Below are 17,833 nucleotides of genomic sequence, written 5' to 3'. Positions count from 1 at the left end.
ATTATATATGGGTTCAGAGCGGGTATGTAATACACTGGGGCGAGAGGCGGCACCAATGCTAACAATATCATCTCTTTTCTCATCTGTAGTTCCGAGAAGCATCCCAGTGGGGGCACATAATCCACGCCCACCTTCAGCTAAGCCCTGCCTCTTCCAGTTGGAACGATATATATTTGAGCTCTCCCAGAAGATGGTTTTTCAGTCTGAGGAACACAGTCCCATATGACGGAACTCCCAGACCCAGACCTGATTTATTTGATATGCCACAGAGGCTAAGAAGGCAGTTGTTACATTTTCTTTATGTTGTGCCACAGTACATTCACGTTTGTTTTGTTTTTTAAACTCAACAGAGTGGCCCAGTTGGCACCCTAGTTTATAGTATATATATTGTCACACATCTATGGATCACTTTCCACCATTTTTGTGACTGCATTAAACAGGGAGAACCAGGTTGGTGTCCCAACATTTATCAGTGGGAAAATGCTATGCCTTATTCAACTACTATATACACTATACAGTATATATTATTGTGGGAAGAGTAGAGCTCACCAAATTTATCAGGTTGGTCTGCTCCAGGGGTGCCCAAAATGTCAATTGCGATCCACCGGTAGATCGGAAAGGTAGTGCAGGTAGATCGCGTTGCATTCAAAAAAAATTTTTTTAGATGTTAGTCTATCATATCCTCTCTATGGCATTTGCCACTTGATTGACATACAGCCAGACTGAGATCTCTTTTCTTCTAACACACGGGTCATCCCACACGCACAATCAAATGTGCGAGTTACCGCAAAACTCTGGCTATCTAAGTGATCTAGTTAGCCTTCCAATTTATATTGACTAAAGGGGTATGAAAAAAATTGGGTGGGGGAGGGTTGGACATGTGGAATTGGAAGAGCAATTTTTTTCACACAATGTCACAATCGAAGTGCATTTGTCTGATCTGTCAATCTATCACTGCTGTTCCAAAGAAGGAAAACGTGGAAAGGCACTTTCGAACTGTTCATAAAAACTACGAAACTGACTTGCTTCCGAAAAGCAATCTGAGAAAGAAAAATCGCAGTTAATCGGACAGCTGTCAATTTTCACTCGGCTGAATTCAGAAGCAAAGGCAGACACCGAAGCATCGTTCCAGGCGAGTCACTCGATCGTTAAGCATAAGGAGTCCTTCCAAGATGGAGAGATGATATAAGAGGCCTTCGTTGAGGCAGATGGCTAGGGGAAAATTCCTTCAGAGATTTCGAGACCTCTGGCCGGAGATAAAGGAGTTTCTCCTTGTCATTAAACATGCAGAATACAAGCAACTTAATGACGATCAATGCCTGCTAGACTTGGCATTTTTTACCGATCTGACCAACATGTTAAATAAGCTTAATTTACAGCTGCAAGGAAAAGACAAAACCATGGCCAATATGATTAGCTCAGTTAATGCTTTCAAATGAAAAATGCAACATCTGTCCTCAAAGCTACAGTGCTATGATTTGGGGAACATCTAAAATCTTGCGTCAGAGCTGGACACGCAATGGAAGGCGTGTACGCAACTTGACTGCATACGCTAAACAGAGCAGAATGAAATTTGTCTGTCAGACTTGACAGACGGTTTCAAGACTTTGCTTTACTTGAGCCAATTGCTACATTTATATGCTATCCATTTAGGGAAGATGTTGAGGATGATTAACCCGCATCAGAAATTGCAACACTGCTTCACCTAAAACTCCTCTACAGTGGAGGATGACATTTTGACACTACAGGATGACATTCAGCTCAAGTCTGGGGCTCATGGGCAGTTTTGGAACTTTCTCACAGAAGAAAAGGACCCAAACATGAGGAAATGTGCTACCTCCTTGACTGCATTATTCAGCTGTATTTATTTATGCGAGTCAGCCTTTTCCAACATATTAAGTCCAGATACCGTAGTGAGCATAAATGTATTGAATTGTTATTGTGCCATAAGGGTTACTCAGTTATGCAAGGTACGCCAACATATATTTTATATATAAAGTGTGTATATATATATATATATAACATTTTGAATGTAGGTAGTTCATTTTGACCTGGTCATTTTAAAAGTAGCTCGCAAGCCGAAAAAGTGTGGGCACCTCTGGGCTAATGACACAAGATTAACACACATAGAAGGACACTTATGTACGCACACAGATCCTATCCGTACAAGTACAATATGAGTGATGCCTACACTGCCAGTCACTCCACACTACAGAGGGACTTACCAGCTTTGGTACTAACAACACATTGGTTTACCTGGGATACTTATAGGCTGGCACACTTTGGTTAAAAGCACTTACAAAGACAAAAGGCAGAAGGTGGCATGGCTCTACCTAACTTCCAGTTTTATTACTGGGCAGCAAATATACAGGCAATAAGAACCTGGACACAAATAGAAGAACATACACAGGCATGGACCGCAATAGAAGTAAAATCCTGCAGTACTTCTTTGTATTCCTTGCTTTGTGCACCAATAAACACACGTTATCGGCAATACACTAATAACCCAATTGTGCTCCACTCACTTAGAATCTGGAACCAATGTAGAAAGCATTTTAAGACGGAGAAGCTTCTTTCTGTGGCACCCTGCAAAAGAACCACCTCTTTCAACCCTCACAAACATGTGCAGTTTTTAATATCTGGAAAAATTTGGAATTAACTTGCTTAGGGATCTTTATATAGACAACGTCTTTGCATCCTATGAACAATTACATTCCAAATTTAACATTCCAGCTACAAATTTCTTTCACTATCTTCAAATCAGGAACTTTGTTAAACAGAACCTTCCAGATTTTCCTCATCTTGCACCCTCATCCACGCTGGAAAAATTACTGCTCAATTTCAAGGAGTTAGACTCCATCTCTACAATATATAAAATCCTTTTACAATCCCTTCCTTTCAAAGATCCAAGAGGACACTGGGAAAATGATCTCTCAATTAATATATCAGAAAAGGAGTGGAAAGTAGCAATGCAGAGAATTCACTCGAGCTCCATATGTGCAAAGCATACAATTATACAACTCAAAATTATATATCGAGCACATCTGTCTCGACTAAAACTCTCCAAAATGTTTCCAGGACATGATCCAACCTGTGAACGCTGCAAATTAGCTCCAGCCTCACTAGGTCACATGTTCTGGGCCTGCTCCAAATTAACATTATTCTGGACAAAATTTTTAATTACCTCTCAGACAGTCTTGGACTCACAATCCCTCCTAACCCATTAACAGCTGTGTTTGGGGTTCTTCCAGAGGGTCTTAAAGTGGAGAAAGACAAACAAATTGTGATTGCATTCACTACACTGTTGGCACGCAGACTTATTCTGATAAACTGGAAGAACCCAAACTCTCCTCTTTTAAGTCAGTGGGAAACTGATGTGTTATATTATTTAAAATTGGAAAAAATCAAATACTCAGTTAGAGGATCTGTGCAGACTTTTTTCAAAACATGGCAGGATCTAATCAGTAATATTTTGAAATGATTTTATAAAGCACAGAGAATTTGTTGATTTAGGTATTTTTAAAAGCCTTAAATTTTACACCGTTTGGCTTGCTCTCTCTCTCTCAAGGGTGGGGATCGATCTGTTCTTAGCATAATTATTTTTTTTTTTTTTTTGTAAAAACGTGATTGCTATGTATTGATTGTAATAAAATTAATAAAAAAAAAAGCACTTACTAATCAATGATGTGTTTACTCTCATCGTGAGGTCCTCTTCTTGTGGAATGTTTTCCCTCAACCTGTTAAACCTTGTGAGAAAGAAAGTGGTAATTTTCTCATACCAGGTGTCCTGTTATTCACTTTATTACTTCAATGACTGTAAATCTAAAGACAAAATATAAAAATGTAAAAGCAATGTGGTATTTATTAAAATAGAATAATACCTCTAGAAAAAAATATAATAGAAAAATACAGAATATCTTTATTAGAACACTCTAGATGAGAATAAGCCATTCAGCCCAACAAAGCTCGCCAGTCCTATCCACTTAATAACATTTTATTCCTGTAAAACTACCTAAGAAGAAGGATCTAGGAGTTGCAGTGGCCTTGTCATTATCTACAGGTACATCGAGACAATGTACAGAAGTGGTCAAAAAAACTAACAGGATGTTAGCTTATCTATCATAATGGCTAGAGTACAAGTCAAGAAAGGTCATGCTGAAATTGTTTAATGCACTAGTGAGGCTGCACCTGGAGTACTGTGTGCTGCGTTGGTCTCCGGACTGTAATAAAAATAGAGCAGCACTGGGAGAGGTCCAGAGGAGAGCAACTAGGAATGCAAGTTATGAGGAAATACAGTATTGAAGGAGTTGGACTTTTTCAGTTTAAGTAAACCAAGATTAAGAAGTGACATGATTTAGGTTTTTAAAAGTATGAAAGGAAGTAGTACAGTGGATCCAGACTGTTACTTTAAAATTAGTACTTCAAAAGAACACAGGGACACAGACAGAATTTTGATAAAGGTAAATAATGAACACATTTTAAAATGTTTTTCTTCACTCAGAGAACCACATAAATATTACCAAGTAGTGTGGTAGTGAATAGTACTTAAGGAACCTTCAGAACTCACCTTAATGTTATTTTGAAGTAAGTAGGTGCATAGGAATGGCGAGCATTCATAATCTGAATGGTTTGCTCTTGTCAAAAGTGTTCTAATGTTCTAATGGACCCTGTGATCATCAGAGGAGACTGTGTGTAGAGGGTGCAAACCTATAAATACTTGGGAGTGCAGCTGGATGATAAATTGGACTGGCTGCCTATACTGATGCACTGTTTAAGAAAGGTCAGAGCCGACTATACTTCCTTAGAAGGTTGGCGTCCTTCAACATCTGCAATAAGATGCTGCAGATGTTCTACCAGACGGTTGTGGCGAGTTCCCTCTTCTACGCAGTGGTGTGCTGGGGAGGCAGCATAAAGATGAAGGACGCCTCACACCTGGACAAACTTGTTAGGAAGGCTGGCTCTATTGTAGGATTGAAGCTGGACAATTTAACATCTGTGGCAGAGCGACAGATGCTAAGCAAGCTCCTGTCAATCATGGAGAATTCACTGCATCCACTGAACACTGTCATCTCCAGGCAGAGGAGTAGCTTCAGTGACAGACTGCTATCACTGTCCTGCTCCACTGACAGACTGAGGAGATCATTCCTCCCCCACACTATGCGACTCTTCAATTCCACCCGGGTGGGGTAAACACTAACATTATTCAAAGTTATTGTCTGTTTTTACATGCATTTTTATTACTCTTATATTAATATTGTTTTTTGTTTTTGCATCAGTATACTGCTGCTGGATTATGTGAATTTCCCATTGGGATTAATAAAATAAATATCTATCTATCTATCTATCTATCTATCTATCTATCTATCTATCTATCTATCTATCTATCTATCTATCTATCTATCTATCTAATGTTCTGTTTTACCACTGCTTTCCAACAAATTAAACAGCTGTCATGCAATTCTATTCACCACATACAGAGATTTCTTATGCTTTATATACTCTCAAATTTAAAAATAAGATCATTGAGTAAACAATGCCTTTGAATCAATGCTTGCTAGTGTTTTGTAATGAGTATGCATCTTTTACCAACTGGAAAGAAACCACAAGAGAGACGTGATAAAGAGTCATGGTACCAGCTGGTATCCATCTTAATCAGAGGATTAGTGTCTGTGTGCCTGTCTGTGTGTCCATCTGGTTGCTATGCCTCTGTAATTCCAAAAGATGGTGCACCACAAGAAATTTGTAGTAATAAATAGGCATCGCATTTGTTATTTATATGCACTGCATGGTGCACTGCAAACATTAATGCTGAGGTCTATGTTAATTGCTTAGATTGCAACTTGTTTTAGTCGTGTAGCACAGCTAGTCCTTGTATATTGCTATTAGGTAAATTACATCTTGCCTGAAGAAGGGGCCTGAGTTGCCTCGAAAGCTTGCATATTGTAATCTTTTTAGTTAGCCAATAAAAGGTGTCATTTTGCTGGGCTTTTCTCTACATTCATATTGGCTAACACGGTACAACACCCTATTAGGTAAAAGCAAAGCAAAGGCCTGACTCACTGTGTCATCACTAGCCTAGTCATAGACCGACTCCATTGTTTTGGAGAATGGCATATACTGTATAAGAGATGGCAGCAAGAAAAGTTTGAAACAAGGGCAGGTTCACAGATCTAGTTTTAGGCTGGAGACGCAATACTCAAACACAGTTTCAGTTTCAGCTTATTTTTGTATCGCGATCTTCACTAAGTGCAGGTGCAGACCACTGTGACAAGTTCTCAGGTAAAATGCAAGTGTGAATTGTACAAATACACTGTCACACACGTGCGCATGGGAGGCAGCTAAAGGGCTTGAGTGAAGGCAGTTCGGAGGCATGCCGGGGTGTGGCAGAGTGCACTGACTCTTTTCTCCTTGCCTGTAGACCATCCCCGGGGATTTCACCTGGATCTCCTGACATCACTTCCGGGACTGAGCCAATGGAACTCGGCCACACCAGCTCCAGTCCCTCTGATGTCACCTCCGCTCTGAGCCAATGGTGGAAGACCACGTGCCAGATCCATCGACCTCACTTCCTGTCTCCCCTGTTAAAACCTGCCCCTTTCCTTTGTTTCCTCAGTCTTGTTTTGGACTCGGTTGTATGCACTTCAGTGCTCTGTATTTCTACACGAAAACGACTTTGCAGCCAGGATACCACAATATACGGGTGGCTGCCCCAACTCTTTATCTGTCCATGTCTCGTTCTTGTGACAGTGGCGTAGTCAGCAGGATGGAGAAGTCCCAGAAGAGAAGGGGACAGGACCTGCAATATACCCAGGTGGGAGCGTGCGGGGCGAGTCTTCAGGCGGGGAGGGTGCCCGTGGTCGGCGTGACCGGTGCGGGCTCCGCTCCCAGCACTCATAACTAGGCCATCTGGAGGGCCAGGGAGTGTGCGGTGGGGCTCACAGAATTGGGCTGCCCTGGAGGGAGGCAAAGGGACTCAGTATGCTCTCTGGGGAGAGTGCCTGCCTCCCTGCGAAACCAAAGCCCCATTTACCACCTAGGGGTGCCCCAGACTGGCAGGTGAATAAAATAAAAATGGAGGTTGGACCCTGAGCGGCCGACCAACAAACAAGCCTGGTCCTTATGGGCAATGGTAGGGCATTGGCTACGGCCATTTGAAAACACGCCCTACCAAATAATAGAGCAGGTAGCTTGCTATCTGCTCCTGGAAGCGCTTCCCGTGGCTTCACCCAGCGGTTTGGGGCGGCGGTTTAAGAACATGTCTGAGCTCATAGAGCTTATGGAGACGCAGAGGCGGCCTCACACTCTGGGGAGCAGAACCGTCCTCATGTCAAACCAGCGGGTGCGTTCCAAGACCTAGCCCCTCCCTGTACAATCCGGGCTCAGATGTGGCGTCCGCGGTGCAGGGCGCAAACGCTTGGGGCAAGGAGGAATGCAGGTGGAGGGCGAGGAGGGTTGGTGCTCTGCTAATCCGTTGGCGGTCCCACATACTGGCGTGGTGATCGTCCAGCGGACACAAGACCACAGGTTTGTTCGACTCCGTCAGCAACATTTCCATTGTTGCCCGCCGCTTTGTGCAACCGCAACAGTGGCTAAAATTTAAGACCGGTATAACCTGTGTCCACGGAGACATCCGCTGGTACAGGTCCGCCGCTGTGTCATCAGTTACGGAGGGTCAGTTCAGTAAACTCACCGTAGCGTCCTACCTGATCCTCCACACCCGGTGATACTAGGGCGGGACTGGTCTAAAATCAAAAGCGGTGAGACACATACCACTCCGGGGTTAATTTGGGCCTCGTTATGGGCGGAGATAACCCGTCTCAAGCTGCCTCCACGCCGTGTAATCAGCCGGCAGAGAGAGCGGCGTCGCCCTGACTGGCGTGGCAACTCCGGGCGTCGCGGGCTAACCGTCATCCACCAGCGCGGCGGGCGGGAAGAAACCACGCCCATTGAGGTCGGCGCTGACCCTCTCTCCGTGTTGCGGTTCCAATTTAAAAAACGCCGGCTTCTTTTAGAAGGGAGCAATGGAATGATGACTCCCTGAAGTTTGTAAAAAATGCAGTGGTCCTTGTCAATGGCCGACGCACTAATCAGTCGATGCCACAGGGCCCCTACTTTGTGCTAGATAATGACCTCCTTTACCGTGTAGCAATGCATGACGGGCAGGAGGCGAGGCTGCTGCTGGTGCAGCGTACCTTCCGCGGCAGGTCTGCGAGCTAGCACACGCCCACCTCCTAGGTGGCCACCTGGGCACCGAAAAAACTCTGGAGCGGATCAAGCTCCGTTTCTACTGGCCAGGAATTAATGAGGAGGTTCATTGCTTTTGCGCTTCCTGCCCGGAGTGTCAACTGCGACAAATTCCTAGGAGGGACCGTGCTCCTCTCGTTCCTATTCCACTGATTGGCGTTCCCTTCCACAGAATCGGGTCGACCTGGTGGGACCCTGGAGCCCTCAGCCGAGGACACAAGTACATTTTAGTCCTCGTGGATTACGCTACACGATACCCCGAAGCTGTTCCGTTGCGCTCAGCTACCTCTAAAGCCATCGCACGGGAATTACTAGGGGTATTCGCGTGGGGATCCCCAAAGAAGTCTTGACAGACCAGGGTACCGCCTTCACCTCGGAAACGTTCAAGGAGACTGCCAGATTACTGAAAATAAAGCATTTAAAGACCTCGGTGTATCATCCTCAAACCGGCGGATTAGTAGAGAGGTTTAATCAAACTCTCAAGCAAATGCTGCGTAAGGTGGTCAGCGAGGATGGAAGGAACTGGGATCAGCTCCTCCCCTCGTCCTTTTGCCTATCAGGAAGTCCCACAAGCCTCCACGGGGTTCTCCCCTTTTGAACTACTGTACGGGCGACAACCTCGGGGCATATTAGATATTTTGAAAGAAGGCTGGGAAGAAGAGGCTCTTCCCTCCACAAACATACTGGAGTATATCGCGCAGTTCTGCGATAGATTTGGAAAGATTCGCCTGTCCTTAAAAGTCACATGGAGGAGGCTCAAGCAGCACAGGCCGGTACTACAACCGCGCACGTCTCTTGGGAGTTCCGCCCGGAGATCGGGTCATGGTCCTAGTGCCTACCTCCCACTCTAAATTGCTTGCCCACTGGCAGGGCCCCTCTGAAGTTAAGGAGAGGAAGGGACTGGTCGACTATTTGGTGAGTCAACCCAATCGTCGGCCAAAGGAGCGGTTTATCATGTGAACCTGCTGAAACCGTGGAAGGACAGGGACCCGATCCCTCCTCCGGCCAGCCCGCTCACTCTTCGCTCACACACACGACCTTAACCGGCACGGACTTAAGTCCCAGACAGCGGCAGGAGCTGGAAACAGTTATCCGGACCGTTGGGAGGTAGTCAGTGAGAACCCGGAAGGACCTCTCTGATTGAGCACAACATCGTGACAGAGCCGGGGTTGTTGTCCGAGAACGCCCGTATCGTCTTCCCGAGGCAAAAAGGCTGAAGTGGAGCTTGAGATCAAGCGCATGCTGGAGCTAGGTGTGATTGAGGAAAGTTATAGTCCCTGGTCCAGCCCCATTGTGCTCGTCGGTAAGCCTGGCGGAAGTTGGAGGTTCTGCAATGACTTCCGTCGGCAATCAAGTCTCCCAATTTGATGCTTATCCAATGCCACGCGTGGGCGACCTCCTCGAGAGGCTTGGACAGGCTCAATACCTGACCACACTTGACATGACGAAAGGGTACTGGCAGGTTCCTTTAACGGACTCCGAAGGTAAAACCGCGTTTAGTACCCCTAGCGGACACTGGCAGTATCGTGTCCTTCCATTTGGGTTACGGGGCTCCAGCAACCTTTCAGCGTCTGGTGGACAAAGTGCTTGACCTCATAACTCATACAGTGCTGCCTACCTGGATGGCGTGGTCATCTATTCCAGCACATGGAAGGAACACCTACAGCATGTCCAAGCGGTATTACGGACACTTGGTGAGGCGGGCTCGGATTAATCCCAGAAATGCTTCTTGGATTAAGCGAGGCCAAATATTTAGGCTACCTGGTGGGTGGGTACCGTAAGGCCACAGTGCTCCAAAATTGATGCCATTCTGAAATGGCCCGTCCATGAACCAAGCGGCAGGTCCAAGCCTTTCGGTTAGCGGGTACTACCGCCGGTTTGTACCCGGTTTTGGAGAAGCGGCGCCTTGACTGATTTAACAAAGAAGAGGGCCCGAACATTGTGGCATGGACTGAAAAACAGGCTGCATTTGGTGACTTAAAGCAGGCCCTTACGTCCACACCTGTTTTGATGGCACCTAACTTTTCTTTGCCTTTCATCCTCCAGGCGGACGCCGGACACAGGCCTGGGCGCCGTGCTGAGCCAAAGCGTCGATGGTGTGGAGCACCCCATCATGTTCCTGAGCGGAAACTGTTGGACGGGAGACCAGGTATGCTGCGGTGGAGAGGGAGGCTCTGGCGATTAAATGGGCGATTACTCAGCTGAGGTACTACCTGTTGGGCCGGGAATTCACCCTTGTCACGGACCATGCACCCTACAGTGGATGGCCCTCCACAAGGAGTCGAATCCGCGGTCACCCGGTGGTTTCTTGACCTGCAGCCGTACAAGTTTTCGCTCGTTCATCGTCGGGCGCTCTCCGCCAGCGCTGATGCCTTTCTCGGGTTCACGACCTCTCGGTTAGGTCGCCCGACCCGTCGGGTCTGGGCTAAGGGGGCCTTGTCACACGCGCGCATGGGAGGCAGCTAAAGGGCTTGAGTGAAGGCAGTTGGAGGCATGCGGGGTGTGGCAGAGTGCACTGACTCTTTTCTCCTTGCCTGTAGACCATCCCCGGGGGATTTCACCTGGATCTCCTGACATCACTTCCGGGACTGAGCCAATGGAACTCGGCCACACCAGCTCCAGTCCCTCTGATGTCACCTCCGGCTACGAGCCAATGGGGGAAGACCACGTGCCAGATCCATCGACCTCACTTCCTGTCTCCCCTTTAAAACCTGCCCCTTTCCTTTGTTTCCTCAGTCTTGTTTTGGACTCGGTTGTATGCACTTCAGTGCTCTGTATTTCTACACGAAAACGACTTTGCAGCCAGGATACCACAATATACGGGTGGCTGCCCCAACTCTTTATCTGTCCATGTCTCGTTCTTGTGACAACACACAGAATTAGTGAACACAAAGATAAAAATTTGGTAAGACGTACAGAAAACAAAGTAGAAAACTGAATAAGATACAAAGAAACTAACAATGTCTGTCCTTTAATCAATTGTTAAACTATGGCCACTATGTTGTTAAAGATTGTTAACTGTTAAAGGTCACATCAAAATCTCTGCCCTGTGTAACCTTTAATTTGTCCCTGTAAGACTGGTGCAATGCTCACATGTCAACTGTCAGGTAAGTAGACTTACATTATTGTGGTGTATATGCACACAGTGATGGACATTTATTACATACAGAGTCTGATTCTGCTTGACTTCCATTGCTGTTGGCGTAGGTTGTGACTCTTCTTGAACCTGTAATGTGACAAAAGGTTTACAAATAGGTGGAAATACTAACTGTAAATATATTTAACTTGCAAACAACTGTTTTTTCACTTTGGAAGAGCCCGTTTGGAATCACAATGTGCAGCATAATCAGATAATCACAAAAAGAATTGTAATTAGTTATTTACTTTACATTTTTAAAAGAAAATGACACTTTTCAAAAGGAAGCTTAGTCATAATACAGGAATCTGAAGGCAGCTTGTAATGTCACGGGAGGGTAGCGTTACACCTAAATGTCCAGCAGGATGTTATCTGGATGTAGTATTTAAGTTAACGATATTAGCTGTGATAAACATTATCAGTGTACAAGATTGCATTAACAAACATAGGTGTTTCCACCTGCATATTTTTGTCAGGGAGGGTAGCCATGCTTACTTAGCCAGAATCTGATCACAGTGTAAGTTTGCTAAAGAAACTTAGAGGCGTGTGTTTTCTCAAAAGCTCGCCATGTTCAACTAACTACCGCACGGCTTCTGAACTGGATGGTTATTTTTTACCAGTCGTTCTAAACTGGATTTGCGCCAGGTAAGAAAATTATGTTTGGATGCAAGAATTTACTTCTTCAAATTACTTTTTCACCTTTTCTTTTAATAATGAGGATAACTCATTTACTTAACAATAAAGAATATTCAGTTTGTTTTGCTTCTCAATACTGTATAAATCAATGTAATTGTGACAGTCAAATTTCAAAATTTGTGTTGTCTTTCTTTGTAGTCAATTATTAATTTACAATTAAGTTTTAGTATTACTGTAGAATGACGTGAGTGTACATTATTACCATCATGGAATAGGTCAGTCCAAATGAGTTTAATGTTTTGTGCACTTCCACTTACAAACTTGGGTGTTTTACACATAATAATGATACAAATACACAATAGTTTAATGTGTTAGTCTTAGTATGGGAAATATAAATGGATATAATATAAAACAGTAGGTAAATTCATAACAAAAAAATCATCATATAAAAATAGTCAAGTAAGTAGTAGAGCTCACTCTTACATGATTTGATCCTGCATCATATTTCAGACACATAAAGCAAAGATGTCACTTTGCAGTAATTGACACAGCAATGAGATTAAAGTATTAATCAAAATTAATTAGTGCTCATAAGGTAAAAATGAAAACATTGTCATTATTAGGCATTATTTGGTAAAGATTATTTAATATGTTATATTTATATAACATATATTTTGTACTTTTACTTTATATTTTTGTAAACTTTTGCCCCGTTTTAATACAGTAATTAATATCATATATACTGCGTCACTTTACAGTTCATTTCACTTTCACTCTGCTGATACTGGCGAGAGTTAACAGTGGTAATGTGCTAAACTAGGATGGCAGCTCCTTCAGTGCCATGGTCCTTTAACTCTGAAATTCTCTTGACCTGATCTCTCTGTGGGGTTTCTACCCTCTTTACATTCAATAAATATTCCTTTTTTTTTCCTTGGGATTGTTAAAGGAGCTATATAAATGAAACTTATTATTAAGTAATTATTCTTACTAAATAGGACTGACAAGGTTATCCTGCTCTCAATTACTACTTACAAGTCCTTCTGGAGAATTTCCATATGCTATGAGATCACTTGAGAGATAGAATATCTCCAGAATGTTATGGGTTTGCCCCTGGCCATTCTCCCAGTGAGTGGTGCCTGGTAAATCTCACAGCATGTAATAAACTTCCTGAGGTGGCTACTTGTGACCTGGAGATGCAGAGGCTCTCCTATATTGCTAAGCATCTTACTCTATCGAACAGAGTGAAAGAGAGAAAGCACAAACAACCCAGTTTAAGAGTTGGGGAATCCGTCCTCGTATACTGTAGAAATGGCGTTTTTGAATACTGGTCAGACATGAAAGTTCCAGTCCAGACAATGATACACTGGCAGGTGAACATTTTATCGAGTGGGGACGGAAATGGAAGGGGAATGCTGGGAAAGGAGTCACTGAGGAACATGGGATGTAGTGACATCATCATTGGGGGACCAGAATGAAGGAAGGAACCTGAAAGTGGCTCGGCCTGCTGGCAAGGGTTTTCGGGCCGTATTCACAGTGGCGTTTTCTCGTCTTTCCTGTTGAAACAAAGAGGCAGTGGTCAGTACACTGCCCTCGTCCCCTGACTTGCGATTTCACCCTGTTCGTCGGGCCTTAAGCTGCTCCCTAAATGCTTATGCATGACACTATGTTAAATGGTAACACAACAGATTTGTTGCTCCAGACATTCAACTTGAACCTTTGTTAATTTCCCCTTTCTTTTATTAACAAAAATTTCATTTAAATTCATTAATGCAATATTTTAGATTGATGGCATTTGCCTGGAGCTTCGATGACCCCTGACAGAACCCAAGGCTGATTCCCATCTGCTAGGATGCTATGAGGCCCAGATTTGTATCTGGCTGTTTCAGGTGTTATGTTCCTGCTGGTCCTTTAGGAAACCATCACAATGGCTGTCCACCTCATAACTTGTAGCTTCTTACTCTTTGTGTATTCTTAGACTGCTATGCCTTTTTACAGACGGGTGAACCATTTTAATAAACAAATATGACAGTCTGTATTGAACATCAATTACATGAAGAACATACCTGACATGTATTTTCTTTTCTTTCCCCAAGGTTTGACATTGACTAGGTTACCCATATATCAGAATGAATTGGGCATTTTTGGAAGGACTAATAAGTGGTGTTAATAAGTACTCAACTGGCTTTGGCCGGGTGTGGCTTACAATGGTCTTCATTTTTAGAGTGTTGGTGTTCGTGGTAGCAGCTCAAAAAGTATGGGGTGATGAAACAAGTGATTTCATTTGCAATACCAGGCAGCCAGGCTGTGAGAATGTCTGCTATGATAGTGTTTTTCCAATCTCTCATATACGTATTTGGGCTTTGCAACTGATTTTTGTGACCTGCCCTTCTCTGCTTGTTGTAGCCCATGTCAAATTTCGGGAAGAGAAGGACAAAAAGTATGCAGCTGGGCACAAAGGCTCCCATCTTTACAACAACCCTGGAAAAAAGCGTGGTGGACTGTGGTGGACATATCTCCTGAGTCTTGTTTTTAAGGCTTGCTTGGATGCTGTATTCTTGTACATCTTATACTACATCTATGAAGGCTATGATCTACCTCGGCTCACCAAGTGTTCTCTTCCACCATGTCCCAACACTGTAGACTGCTTCATTTCTCGCCCCACGGAGAAAAGGATTTTCACTATGTTCATGGTGGTCACATCGGCAATTTGTATTGCTATGTGCCTTGTAGAGATTTTCTATTTGGTCAGCAAACGCTGTGTGAAGCTTTACAACCGGCGGCAGATGATGCACAGCAAGACCACAGAGTGCAAAACCAGTCTTCAAAGCTACAAGCTGGAGAATAGCTCAGAAAATACAAAATCAGAGTGTCTAAGTGATACTCCTGTCTCAAGACACAAGAAAACCTCAGATCCTAATACAACTATATAAATGAGGTTTCAAAAGTTTTCAATTATTGTACCTGTTTGGAAGCAAAATGTAATTTTTTACCTTACCATATGATCATTTTTTGCATTTGGAAATTACCAGCTACAATTATTGAACAGACAGAACAACAAACAAGCTAACATTTGCATTCTGGTTATGTAAAGGTGATATACAACATGGAGTCCAAGTGATCCATTCATATAATACAATGTGTAAAGACAAATTCTTGTGGTTTATGGGAGAAGTCTACAGGACCTACAAAGCACCGGCCTTCCAAATCACTAGCTTGATAAAGAGAAATGATGAGATCAAAGAATTTGCCATTACTTGTTTTAATGCATCATAAAACATTAATATATATTAGTCAGTTTTGGGTGCAGTCAAAGTGAAATAATTACTTAGTTGTGTATGTTGAGAATATCTTCACTTTATGTACCTTAATGCTAAATACACTTTATTGTTGATTTAATAGACTCTTTCTCTTTGCTTATTAATAAACAGTACATGTTCACATATTTATGCTGGAACCAAACTTATACATTCTTATTATAAGTGTGGTGTACACTTTTAGAAAACTAGCAGCACTATATTTTAAAAACATTGCATCTGCAAGCCCAAGTATATGGTGAGAAAATTAACGTTAACTCTACACGTTCTTGCAGGCTGATATTTATTTCAGAGTTTTCACTTTATGTTTGGCACGTATTACATAATTCAAGATGTCTGACTAAGATTTACCTTCCTGAAATTCTTGTAAACACTAGAGAGCGCCATTGTAGTATCCTGGAACCCAGTATGAAGCCATGGAGGCCAATGTTCCAGAAAAATACTTTTATTAAATAAATAATGAGGAGGAATGTACAAATGGGAGAAGACAAAGAGCTCAAATAATCACAAAAGAAAGAAAACACCATTGTCTCTATGGGCCTACTTTAACGGGTATTCAGCTTTGTCTGTCCGTTTGGATGGTTTGCTCCAAAACACTCCCTTTCTCTCTATTCATAAAATGGCATCTCTTTCTCACTCCAGCTGAGCACATAACCAACTTCTCAGACCCCACAAACTAAACTTGGTTAAAAGGCTTTAACAGCTGGATTAGTTCTACATTTGGTCCAGGTATCCGTCTAGATCTTTCCCTAGTGGCTCCAGATGTTCCTGTGCCTTCAATTATACTACAGGCCAAGTCTCCAAGTTCTGCTAAGAGATAGCATGATACATTATGCCCCCTACAAGGGATTGTTTGTCCACTGCTGTTTAATCCCTGATCTCACTCTGTCTGTTGCAACAGAGGGCAATAAATCCTGGTAATTTCTTGATAAATTCTCCACTAAACATTTTTTAATCCAAGTTGCACTTCTCTCTCTTTGGTACTAGTGCCACTGCTTAATGCATTTAGAGGGCACCCAGAATAAACAGGGAGCATACGCCCCATCTTGGCAAACTGCTGGTACCTTTTCCCCTTAGTGTTAAGGCTTTTGACATTTTGTGTCCTTTTCTATTATCACATTTTACTGCCTGCAATCCCTACTCTGACTTAATCTTCAGATACACTCTGCAAAGGAAAAAAAGGTAAGAAAATGGATTCTGGAAGGGTCATTTATACCTATTGAAAAATGTCTGTATTTAGTCTTTTGTGGTTTGGGTTCATTATATTGAAACCTAGGAAATTGTATAATAGCATAGTTCAAACAGCAGTCCTGTCGAAACAAAATTAATGTGCCACACTAGCAGATAACCATAACTGTGGCAGGGGATACAGGACATCTCCATTAGCAAAGCCATCAGGTTCAGTTATGTTTCCAGTCTATCCAAGGATGTGGGCACATGGGTTGAGATATATACGTGAGGGGTAAGCCTTGGCACACAGTTGAGATTATCCAGACCTCAGTTACACTAAACATCACAGAAATGATTTGCTTTGCCTGAGTGTTTTATTTTAGAGCATTTTTGCTGTTGTTTTAAGGAAAATCTGAAATGTAAGAGAGAAACAAAAAAATCTGCTTAATACAGGCCTGTTGTTTTTTCCTGTAGGATTCTGATAGGACAAATTTTAAGTTAGGTGACTTTAATAAAAACAGGATAAAGATTAGCTGGTTTTAAACTATTTTAGGTAACAAACAGCAAATCATCCATAGTGTGTGTTTTTTTCTGAAAAAATACCTTAAAATGCTAATTTGCTTGTCTTATCACTTACAACAGAAGGCTATAGTAATTTTAGAAAATTACAAAGTTTTTTTTTTCTTAACCAAACACATAGTATCCAACTCAATGTTTATGACATAGGTCAGTTAACACTTCTATCCATCCATTAGCCTTCTGTTTTCTATCTTGTTTATACGTTGAGGGCTTACCCTGGCAGCAGTAGGTACCGGCTGGGCACCAATCCATCTCAGGGCATACTTATGTGACTATCCATAATTAAACTAGCATACATACATCTTGAGAATATGACAGGAAAACGCACGTAGAAACAGAAATAATGTGCACAACTCAATGCAGAACATGCAGGAATTTAAATCCAGGATTCTAAAGTAGTAAAATACGATACCATTAATAAAGATGGTGGATTTACCTTCAGGCTGTTTTGGGTGTGCGCACAGAGGCCTGTGATGGCAAGATGCCTTGTCACCAATAATACCCAAAGCACAACAAAATGATCATGTATCCGACAGTCAGAATGACTAGGTGGTAATAACCCTACTGCATTAAACAACCCAGTGTCCACACGCTGCATTGTTAAAAGTATGTTTAACCCTTTATTAAGGAGCTAAGTCACCCAATGTCCTGTGGGGGTGTTAATGCAACCTCGAATGAAGAAGTTATTTTTGGACTTCTTTATAATTAATGGATACATATCTCTTAGATTGTATCTTTAAAGGATAGACAAATG

General features: G+C 42.8%; 1 protein-coding gene across 1 annotated transcript; it reads left to right on the top strand.

The window, feature by feature from the left end:
* Positions 1-14,142: 14,142 nt before the first annotated feature.
* gjb9b (gap junction protein beta 9b) lies at positions 14,143-14,946 on the top strand. The gene has a single exon (XM_039739370.1). It carries the CDS (start codon positions 14,143-14,145, stop codon positions 14,944-14,946), a length of 804 nt encoding a protein of 267 aa, XP_039595304.1.
* Positions 14,947-17,833: the final 2,887 nt, after the last annotated feature.

This window comes from Polypterus senegalus, chromosome 17 (genome assembly GCF_016835505.1).
Source record: "Polypterus senegalus isolate Bchr_013 chromosome 17, ASM1683550v1, whole genome shotgun sequence".
Classification (NCBI taxonomy): Eukaryota; Metazoa; Chordata; class Cladistia; order Polypteriformes; family Polypteridae; genus Polypterus; species Polypterus senegalus.
The sequence above is the reverse complement of the archived record's forward strand: the minus strand, read 5'-3'. Positions and strand labels throughout refer to the sequence as shown.